The sequence below is a fragment of the Verticillium alfalfae genome, genomic scaffold, assembly GCF_000150825.1.
Source record: "Verticillium alfalfae VaMs.102 supercont1.1 genomic scaffold, whole genome shotgun sequence".
Classification (NCBI taxonomy): Eukaryota; Fungi; Ascomycota; class Sordariomycetes; order Glomerellales; family Plectosphaerellaceae; genus Verticillium; species Verticillium alfalfae.
This window is the reverse complement of record NW_003315038.1, coordinates 2,817,336-2,826,346: the sequence shown is the minus strand read 5'-3', so window position 1 is coordinate 2,826,346 and position 9,011 is coordinate 2,817,336. Positions and strand designations below refer to the sequence as shown.

The following is a 9,011-nucleotide window of genomic DNA, read 5'->3' as shown; positions in this document are numbered from 1 at the left end:
GAGTTCAAGTCTCCTGCTCTGCTGCGGAGTGCCTTCAAGCACCCGTCCTACCCCCGTCAGTTTGAGAGCGTGCCCAATTACCAGCGCCTCGAGTTCCTCGGTGACGCGCTTCTAGACATGGTCTGCGTCGACTTTCTCTTCAGGAAGTTCCCCGACGCCGATCCCCAGTGGCTCACTGAACACAAGATGGCCATGGTTTCGAACCACTTCCTCGGAAGTCTGAGTGTGGAGTTGGGCTTCTACCGGCGTGTGCTGCACTTCAGCGGCGTCATGGCCAACCAGATTAAGGACTACGTCGACGCACTTACTCATGCACGTCAAGAAGCCGAAGCCGCGGCCCAGATCTCTGGCGTGATCTCGCAAGATTACTGGCTCAACGTGCAGCACCCCCCCAAATTTCTCTCAGACGTGGTCGAGGCATACATCGGTGCTATTTTCGTTGATTCAGGATACAATTATAGCCAGGTACAGGCATTCTTCGAGAAGCATATCCGGCCTTTCTTCGCAGACATGGCGCTATATGATTCCTTTGCCAGCAGCCAGCCTGTCACGACGTTGGCGCGCATGATGCAGCAGGACTTTGGCTGCCAGGACTGGCGGCTTCTTGTAAGTGAGCTGCCACCGAGCTGCGAAGACGGAGGGGCAACTGCAATCACTGAGACGGAGGTGATTTGTGGGTTCATGGTCCATGGAAGAATCCTGCTACATGCCAAGTCGTCGAGTGGACAGTACGCCAAAGTGGGTGCTGCGAAGAGAGCGGTTGAAAAGCTAATGGGTCTCGGTAACGACAAGGAGGCCTTTCGCGAGGACTTCGGCTGTGACTGTGGCTGTGATGGTCAAGCAATCTAGTAGCTGTCGATGAATGTGGAGGGCGAGTGAATGTTTCGTCGGCGGGGCCCCTTGATGCGAGCGCCCCTTGGAGGGTGTTGTGGCACTAGATTCTCTAGGCCGGCGGTGACTTTCATTACCATATGAGAAGCAAATACGGCGCCTTCATCACAATAATAAATATCGATTTCGAGTCGATTCCAGACCCATTACAGGCCTATGTCTGTGCAATCAATTGGGTACTGATTTCTTGCATTATCATTATGGACGTTGTCTACTTGAGTCTCAGGTCCAGCTGATGCTTATAGGTCGTCTCAAGGATGCGACTACCTCTCTCTCTCTCTTTGCCATTCCTAACTGATTCTATCTCATAGTTTTTCCTTCACGTCTATAAAGAGGGAATCTGCCTTGACAAGCACAGTCCCCTGTTCGTCCTCGACAGTCCCTAACAGGAAGCTTTTCCTTCCCTCGATGCGCAGCACCTTGGCCCGACAAAGGTACGTCGCCGGCACCGGGACGGGTTTCAGATAATTGATGTTCAGGTACCCCGTCATGTGCGCCTGAGTGGACACGGCGCCCCACGACTTGTTCATAGCCATGGTGAGACCCAGGACCTCATCCATGAGGGCGGCGATGAGGCCGCCATGGCACAGGGAGGGGTGACCGGCAACGTCAGTGCCAATGGTGACGAAGAAGTCGATCTCCTCAACGAGGGGCGGGGCGTCTGGCGCAGGGGCCTCGTGGAAGGAGAGGAAGGCCTTGATGGCGCCCGGTGCGTTGAGGACTGTGGCGAAGAGGTTGTCCTCACCCGAGAGTTTGGGGAAGCGGCAGACGGGGGTCTCGTAGATGGTGCTGGGTGTAAGGTGGGCGGCGCACCAGGGGATAGAGAGGAAGTGCTGAAGGTCTGGATTCTCCGGTGTCATGGCCAAGACATCGGAGTTTGTCTGTTTCGTTTTCGCTGCTTCACCTTCCATTGCAAAGTAACATTAATGTGTGTGTAAATGAACGGTATTCACTAGGCTACCGGCCGTGTGAGTTGTTATAACAAGAGGCGCGATGTTCTGTACCGAGGTAAGCTCCACTTTTCTCCATGTGGTCTGTGCCAAGGTCCGCCCCTGAGGTTTGGGTACCAGTTGCCCAGGAAGGCCCTCGCAACAACGATCGCAAACTTGCTGGCACAATCTCTCATCTAGTACCTCGGAAGAACGAGATTGAAACGTAACAGAGAAGATAAGTTCGAATGCCTCGCTATCATACTTATATTCATCGTAACCGGCGCATTGCATTAAGTGCGTGCTCAACATGTTTGGGGACAGGTGCTCAGCCGCCGGCCATCACTACCTGTTCGCCTTTCAAGAAGAGGGGCAGCAGGCACGGCTGGGGTTAATGAGCAGTCATGACTGGATTCGAAACAACTCGTAGCTGCTTCTTCAAATGGATCTGGCTTTGCATTCATACGAGTATTAGAAGCAGGGCTCCAGGAACAGTGAACTGCAGGAAGACCTTCGTGCCAACTCTGCTTCACGACTCGTTGCTTTTGTCGTACCCATGCACGACCACAAACATCACAGCCGGAGTAGAGCTTTTATTTCGCCTCTGAAGTCCATTATAGTCACACAATTTCTATCATGCTACGTCACATATCGTTGCCGGATATGCCGCCCATGAAGGAGGAGAACCCACACGGCTGCCTCGGGCAAACCCAGACGCTCCCAGCAGATCTCTTTCGCAAATCATCCGGTCCCAGGCGTGCACCCCTTCTCGCCAATCTGTAGGACAGAAGCGCTGAGTCAAGGGAGCTGACTGACACGGAGAAGGCTGCTATTGCAGGCGAAAAGGTGCGCGCCAAGCTGCGGAACCTCTTCAATGCTCCCACGGGCGCCGAGAACATACCTAGGGGCCAGCAGCTTCCGCGATTTCTTCCTTTTGAGGAACGTGCGGAATGGCGCAAGGCCAACGCCGTGACACTCACTTCTGGTGCTGCTTTCCCGTCGTATAAGTCGAACAGGTTCAAGGCAAGGAAAGCTTCGGTCAATATGGATCTTTGTTTTCTGGATGACTATTCTCCTTCGCCACAGGAGTACACGGAACCTGATATCCTCATGAAAGTCCTTCATCACGGCCATGGTCTTGATAGCAAGACATCTTTGTCTGCACAGACTGATGAACATGTCCAGAAGAAACACCCCAAGGAAGCCGACAATTGCCACTCACACGATTTCTCGTCATCCTCATATATTAGTGCTAGGATCGGCAGGATTCAGTCACGCTCAGAATCCCCTGTTCAGTCTGTCGCAAAGGACGCGATGCCAGATACCCAACTCCTGCAAACTGTCCGCAAGCTTCGAATCAGTTCATCGAGCCCTGGAGTTCAAGGCACATCATCGGCTGCCACTGAACATCGCATCTCTCGGTCCCACAGTTCAAGCAGCCGCAAGCTGTCATCCACAAAGAAGCCTCGAAATGCGAGACGTGCTATTAGCTCGAGCAATGGCAACAATGAACATCTTCATAAAACAGAGATCAAAACAGAGATGATTCATTTCAGGGCATCTCAGGCTGATGAAACAACAGCTGAGCTGGAAGAACCTCGGCACCGATGTCCCACTGCACATACATTCGCTAGTTCCTATCGGTCCTGTCAAACGAGCATCAAGTCCGGTGTACTGGACTCTTCAATGGGGGCCACGCAAGTGTCCCGGTGCAACGCCATCTCCGACAAGACGGATTCGAGTGTCCGAGAACTACGGGGGCAGAAGTCCACCGACCGCAGATCCTCCGATGACACGTCTGTATCGGCTGAACCATCTGTGTTGGAGCTACCAAGCCCAGTAGCCTCAGTTCCGTTGCAAAAGCCTGCTGGCAAGGGACGTCTTCAAACAAAGAATCTGGAAGCAAGAAAATCTGACGGACAGGCTGTCACCAAGGGTGTTCTAGAAGGAGACAGTAGTATCAAGCAGCAGAAAAACATAAAGAAGCACAAACACAGTCTTATCACCCGAGCAAGACAGGCTCTCTCGCGGCGTCGCCGTCGTATTCAAGCCTGGCTGAAGAACACACGAGAGAGCTGGCATGGTGTGGACGCCAAGGCTGAGCTGCGCAAACGCAAGAAGAAGAGGCAGCCACACGCTCCACTGCTGCGTCCAGTGCGCAGCGTGTTTGGTTTGCGGAACATCTCGAGCGACACTGTGGTCGTTCAGTCCGTGGAGAAGGAGATTGAAAGACGTGCCAGCGACCCGGTGCTACGGCCCAGATACAGTGTCTTCAGCTTCCGTTCAGGAGTGAGTACGAGGCGTGGGAGGGTTTAACGAGCATCAGGGGCGGTGTCAACTGAGAGTCGATGAGGCAGTCATGATATTCTTTCCAATTCAGAAGACAGTGCCAAGAATACAAAGTTAAGGGAACGTTCAATATTTTCAGTTCTCCACGCACAACGGTGACACACAACGCAAATGCTCAGCCGCAGCCAGCTAACTCTCTTCGTCGTTTAAAAGGCTTCATTTCTCACCCGTGTTATCAAAGCATATATCTAAACCTTTCCCTCTCCTCTCTTCGTCTCTTACTTCTCCTCCCGACCAGCCCCTCCTCTTCCTCAGCGCCCACATCATCGATCTCTGAAACCCCCGTCTCCCGCACCCTGCCTTCCTCTCGATCCATTCGTCGGTTCAGCAGCTGCATGTACACCCTCATGGCTCCAACGAGCACCGCCACGCCCAGCATTGCTCCGGCGCACGCCCGCATGCCCTTCTCGTAGAACGGCGCGTCAGCGTCCGGGTACAGGCGCGTGCCGACGAGGGGCCCGCACTGGCCGACAAGCTGCAGCAGGGCAAAGGCGGCGGCGCGGCGGGGCCCGCGCGGCTGGTTGTTGACGGACCAGGCCAGCAGCAGGGCGACGACGGCGTAGAAGCCGGCGGCGGCGGGGAAGAGGGCGGCATACCGGAGCCAAGGGGACAGGCCGAGCGGGCGGGCGAGGGCGAGGACGGCGTAGCCGCTAGCGGAAGCGAGGGCGTGAAGGGCCAGTGGGGCGGAGCGCGATCGCAGGCGGTCGGAGAGGGCGGCTGTCGGCAGCAGGACGAGGAAGGCGACGAGGTAGGGGGGCGCCGCGAGGATGTGGGCCTCGGTGTCTGGGTGGCCCATTTCCGTGAGGATCTTCGGGAGGAAGACGGGGAGCGAGGAGAAGGCCATGTTTGTGAGGAAGAAGATGGCGGCGGGGAGCCAGGCCAGCGGGTCTTTGAGGATGGCGGCGTACTGGGACAGGGTCGAAGAAGTCTGCGGGGACGTTGAGGCGGCGTCGGCGGCCGAGGATGGCGAGGGCGGCGTCTCCTCGTTGCGCAGGCGCAGGCGGGCGACTTTTCGCTGGCGCGGGGTGAGGTAGGTTGCTGTCTGCGGCGAGTCGGGAATCAGACGCCAGGCGATGGGGGCGATGAGCACCGAGGGGAAGCCCTCGAGGAGGAAAAGGAGGCGCCACGGGGCGATGGGCCCGTTCTTTGCGAGAGACACAATGAGAAAGGCGAGAGACGAGGCAAATGCGGTGGCCAGGGGCGCGGCGGACAGGAAGATGGCTGTGCGAAGGGCAAGCTCCTTCCGCTTGAAGAAAAAGGAAAGGTAGTATGGAATGCCAGTGAACGCGGCCTCACCGATGCCGAGGAGGGCGCGCAACGCAATGAGCATGGGGTACGAGACGGCGACGGCCTGAAGGGATGCGATGAGGCCCCAGGAAAAGACAATGGCGGCAATGTAGGCGTGGGCCGGCAGGTGGCGCCAGAGTATGGACATCCACTCAAAGGCAATATAGGTGATGTAAAACGTCGTCAGAGCCCAGGGGTACCATCCGTCCCAGGCGGGCGTCGTCTGGAGGTCGGCGTCCATGCCGGCGATGCGGGCGTTGCCAATGTTGGAGCGGTCGAGGAAGCTCAGCATGTAGAGCAAGGCGACGAAGAGGACAAGTCGGCGATCGAACTTCTTGACCACAGCAGCCTCCTCATCTGGCGTGTACAGCTGGAAGCTGGCGACGGTGCTCGTCATGCTGCTTCTTCGACCAGAGGCCGAGGTGGCAGGCCGTATCCAGCCGTCGCTATCTTCCTCGTCCTCCTCGTCATCATCGCGACGGCCACCGGCCTTGACAGGTTGCAGCTCGTAGGCCTCGCCGAGGGCGGATTCGCGATGGCGCAGGTCGTCATCTTCTGACTCGAGGTCGAGGTCGAGGTCGAGGTCGAGATGGTTATCGAGGTTGGATTCTGCTGTCGTCGGGGCGAATGAGGGCGAGGAATTACGGGGTTGGAGGTGGCTGCCTCGTGAGGAACTCGCCATGGTCGTGGCGCTTGTGAACCAGAGAAGAGATACGCATCGACCGGAAGCCAAATCTCGGTATCAGCTTGCCACGTCAACGTCGCCTCAACGATGACAGCATATGCTGCTCGACATTTGGCTGCAGAGCAGCAGTCAGGGGCCGTTGGACGTCGGTCGGGGGGATGTGGTATCGGCTGAAGTGAAATGGGGGTAGTCGCCGTTGCTCTGGATCACAACGTTCAATTGGTCTCGAAGCTGGCCCATGACGTCTTTAGCGAGGTGATCCCTGTCATAGCTCCCTCGCGCCCCCGTCCCCGTCCCCTCCCCTCCCCCTAAAGCTCCAGAGTCCAACTCGCCATCTCTCGTCTTGGCTTGTTTCCGAAAAGCCTGGGGAAGGGCGCCTGAGCATGAATCGCTAGGGTCCAGAGCGATGAGATCTCCGCTATTAGAGGGGCTGGCTGTACGTGACAGCCAGCCGCCTTGAATGGATCTGTTAGGGGTATCGCACTGACAGTGGACTTCGTCTGAGCTGATGATTTCAATCGACACCAACTCGTCGCCCAAGTCTGTTCCGCAACGCACGATGTGTCGGGAATCAAAGCGCGTGACTGTGCTTGATATTATCATCATCATTAAACACGGCGGTCTAGGCCTTCTCCTCTCTACCTTTGCACGCCCAAATAGTGGCAGCGATCAACACCCTTCGTGTGCCCTGATTATACCCAACGCCATCCCATGACTACTATAACCGTGATATTACCAATAAAAACACCCTGATGCACCCCAGAGCATCAAGACGACCCTTCTTTCATACCAAATAACCTACGCAAGCTCCGACTCTTGTGTGGTGTTTTGATCCCAACATTTGGGTCCAGCAGTGGTGGAGGTTGAGCTGTCGCCGGCCGTTGCTCTCTCGCCGGCGGAGGCTCTCGCGTCGGTGCTGGCGGCACCCCAACCGACGTTGCCTTTTTATGGGTTGGCGGCGCTGCGGATGGCGGCGGTGGGAATGGCGAGTATCCTCCCGTGACGCGCTTCGATGCGCTGCCACTTCGATCCCTGCTATACCGTGTCTCTCTGCTGCCGGCCCGTGGCCGTGTCTCACCCTCGCGCGGCCTGTCCATGGATAATTTGTTCGGTCGCTGGCCTTCCCCCCTCGGCGCCTCAAAGGATCGCATCGCCGGCTCCAGCACGGGCTCCTGCTTCATGAGCTCCGCAACGTGTCTCGGCTCCAGCTGCTCCCGCGGCGGCTCCAGCAGCTCTTCGCACACGGCACGCTCTTCGTCACCGCACACGATGACGTACCACCGAATGTCCTCGCCCTTTTGCAGCTGGTCCCGCAGCTTCTCGAGCCAGCCAGCCTTCTTTCCTGAGGTGGCCCCCTTCTTGTGCCCTGCTTTGCCGTTGTTGAAGTCGTCACTGCTCGCCGCCGCCATGGCCCTGCCGCCGCCCGAGTCCCGCCTCATACGTTCCTCGTAGCCGGCTATCTCTTCGACCACCGACACACTGAGATCGACCCGGACGACGTGGTCGGCGACAAAGGCGTACGGCCGGCTGACGCTGGTCAGGTCCGTCGGGTCGTACTCCTCCAACAGCTTGACGGCGCTCCACGAATTGAGCAGCACATCGTCCTCCTCCGGCGGCACCGGCGGCGGAGGTTTGGCGAAGGGGTCGGAGGCGTCATTGTGAGCCTGCGAACCGTTGCGGCGTTTCAAGGAGCCAGTGGCAGCAGCGGATTTCTTGCGCTGCTGGCGGTCGTCGCTGGCCTGCCGGGCCTCGGGGAGAAAGTCAAAGTTCGTGTAGAAGGACTCGAGAATGGCATTGGAGGACTCGGGGCCAATGATCCACTCGGGGGCGGCGTCGTCGATGTTCTGGACAACGACGTAGACGCGAATGCTCGGACGATGCCAGCGGAAGCCGTGACAGAGGTAGGTCGGCATAGTTGGTCAGAGCTGTGCGGCAGCACACTGAGCGATCTTGAGGGGAACACTGCGAAACATGAAAGTACAGGAATCTCTCACAAACCCCCGACACACCAAGATGTGGTCGAGTCTGGATATTCAGAGCGAGGTGGGCTACTCCAGGGTGATGATGGTCAGGTCAGGCGGAATGATGGCTTTGACCATGTTACGATGGGACGCAAACGGCGCGTGCCACTGTGGCCGGTGGAGATAGGACCACGGGCCAGGAACAACAACATGGTCCTCCAGAAGATACCAATAGGCCTACTCGACTGAGTTCGAGTGGCTCCGGGCATGAAAAGGAAAAAAAAAAAAGGAAACAAAGGAATTGAGTGCAAACGAAACCCTATACAAGTTTCACGTCGCGAACCGATGCGTACCTAGGTATTCAAGCTCGGATGGTTCCGAGTGGAGTCACCCTGAGATGACATAAGCGGAATGCTACGAGCTGGCCTTCAAGTGAATGAGTCAGCGAGTTCACAGCACCAACATCGGGCTTCCATCCCCCCTGCCAGTCTGGTTGGCCCTCCTGCCTTGATACTTGGCATAGCCCTGTCGACTTCATATGTCGTCCTGCAGCTCTCAGCTCGTCGTCAATCCCTGCATAGCATTTGGAATCAGCGTCAAGGAAGCCGAAGCCGCGATTGCAGACACACTCCTTGGCGAGGGTGAAAGAGTGCATGAATTTGTTGATCATCGCCCCCCCTTTCCCTCCAGGCCCTGCTCATCCCTTGCAGTGCTGAATGGAGGCCACCACTATGGGGGCGTGATACAGCATCTGTTGTATTCAGAAGCCATCATTTGGCGACTGCGACGAATTGAGCCAGGACGAGCTCTCAGCGTTGACAGGGTCAAAGGTGCTCGCGCTCGGGCGACATTCCTCTTCACCACCTCGGACGAGCGTGCGTGACACTCTTCTTCTCTAGGCTGGAGAGC

General features: G+C 57.1%; 6 protein-coding genes across 6 annotated transcripts in view; 2 read left to right on the top strand and 4 right to left on the bottom strand.

Annotated features, from left to right (window-relative positions):
- Nucleotides 1-849, top strand: part of VDBG_00862 (RNase3 domain-containing protein) — a gene marked incomplete at both ends in the record, with an annotated part of 4,813 nt that extends 3,964 nt beyond the window's left edge. The window contains one exon of the mRNA XM_003009133.1: nucleotides 4-849. Coding sequence (XP_003009179.1) covers nucleotides 4-849 — 846 coding nt within the window. The remainder of the gene's footprint in view (nucleotides 1-3) is intronic.
- Nucleotides 850-1,196: 347 nt separating this feature from the next.
- Nucleotides 1,197-1,802, bottom strand: VDBG_00861 (conserved hypothetical protein; the record flags this gene model as incomplete). The annotated part of the gene is made up of 1 exon (XM_003009132.1): nucleotides 1,197-1,802. One exon carries the CDS (start codon nucleotides 1,800-1,802, stop codon nucleotides 1,197-1,199), a length of 606 nt encoding a protein of 201 aa, XP_003009178.1.
- Nucleotides 1,803-2,483: 681 nt separating this feature from the next.
- Nucleotides 2,484-4,136, top strand: VDBG_00860 (hypothetical protein; the record flags this gene model as incomplete). Its single annotated transcript, XM_003009131.1, has 2 exons — nucleotides 2,484-2,577; nucleotides 2,659-4,136. The coding sequence occupies 2 exons, from the start codon at nucleotides 2,484-2,486 to the stop codon at nucleotides 4,134-4,136; spliced, it is 1,572 nt and encodes a 523-aa protein (XP_003009177.1).
- Nucleotides 4,137-4,344: 208 nt separating this feature from the next.
- On the bottom strand, nucleotides 4,345-6,138 carry VDBG_00859 (conserved hypothetical protein; the record flags this gene model as incomplete). The annotated part of the gene is made up of 1 exon (XM_003009130.1): nucleotides 4,345-6,138. The coding sequence occupies one exon, from the start codon at nucleotides 6,136-6,138 to the stop codon at nucleotides 4,345-4,347; it is 1,794 nt and encodes a 597-aa protein (XP_003009176.1).
- A 770-nt stretch (nucleotides 6,139-6,908) lies between these two features.
- On the bottom strand, nucleotides 6,909-8,054 carry VDBG_00858 (conserved hypothetical protein; the record flags this gene model as incomplete). The annotated part of the gene is made up of 1 exon (XM_003009129.1): nucleotides 6,909-8,054. One exon carries the CDS (start codon nucleotides 8,052-8,054, stop codon nucleotides 6,909-6,911), a length of 1,146 nt encoding a protein of 381 aa, XP_003009175.1.
- A 745-nt stretch (nucleotides 8,055-8,799) lies between these two features.
- The window catches only part of VDBG_00857 (conserved hypothetical protein), a gene marked incomplete at both ends in the record, with an annotated part of 1,464 nt that continues 1,252 nt past the window's right edge, over nucleotides 8,800-9,011 (bottom strand). Inside the window, one exon of the mRNA XM_003009128.1 lies at nucleotides 8,800-8,853. Coding sequence (XP_003009174.1) covers nucleotides 8,800-8,853 — 54 coding nt within the window. The remainder of the gene's footprint in view (nucleotides 8,854-9,011) is intronic.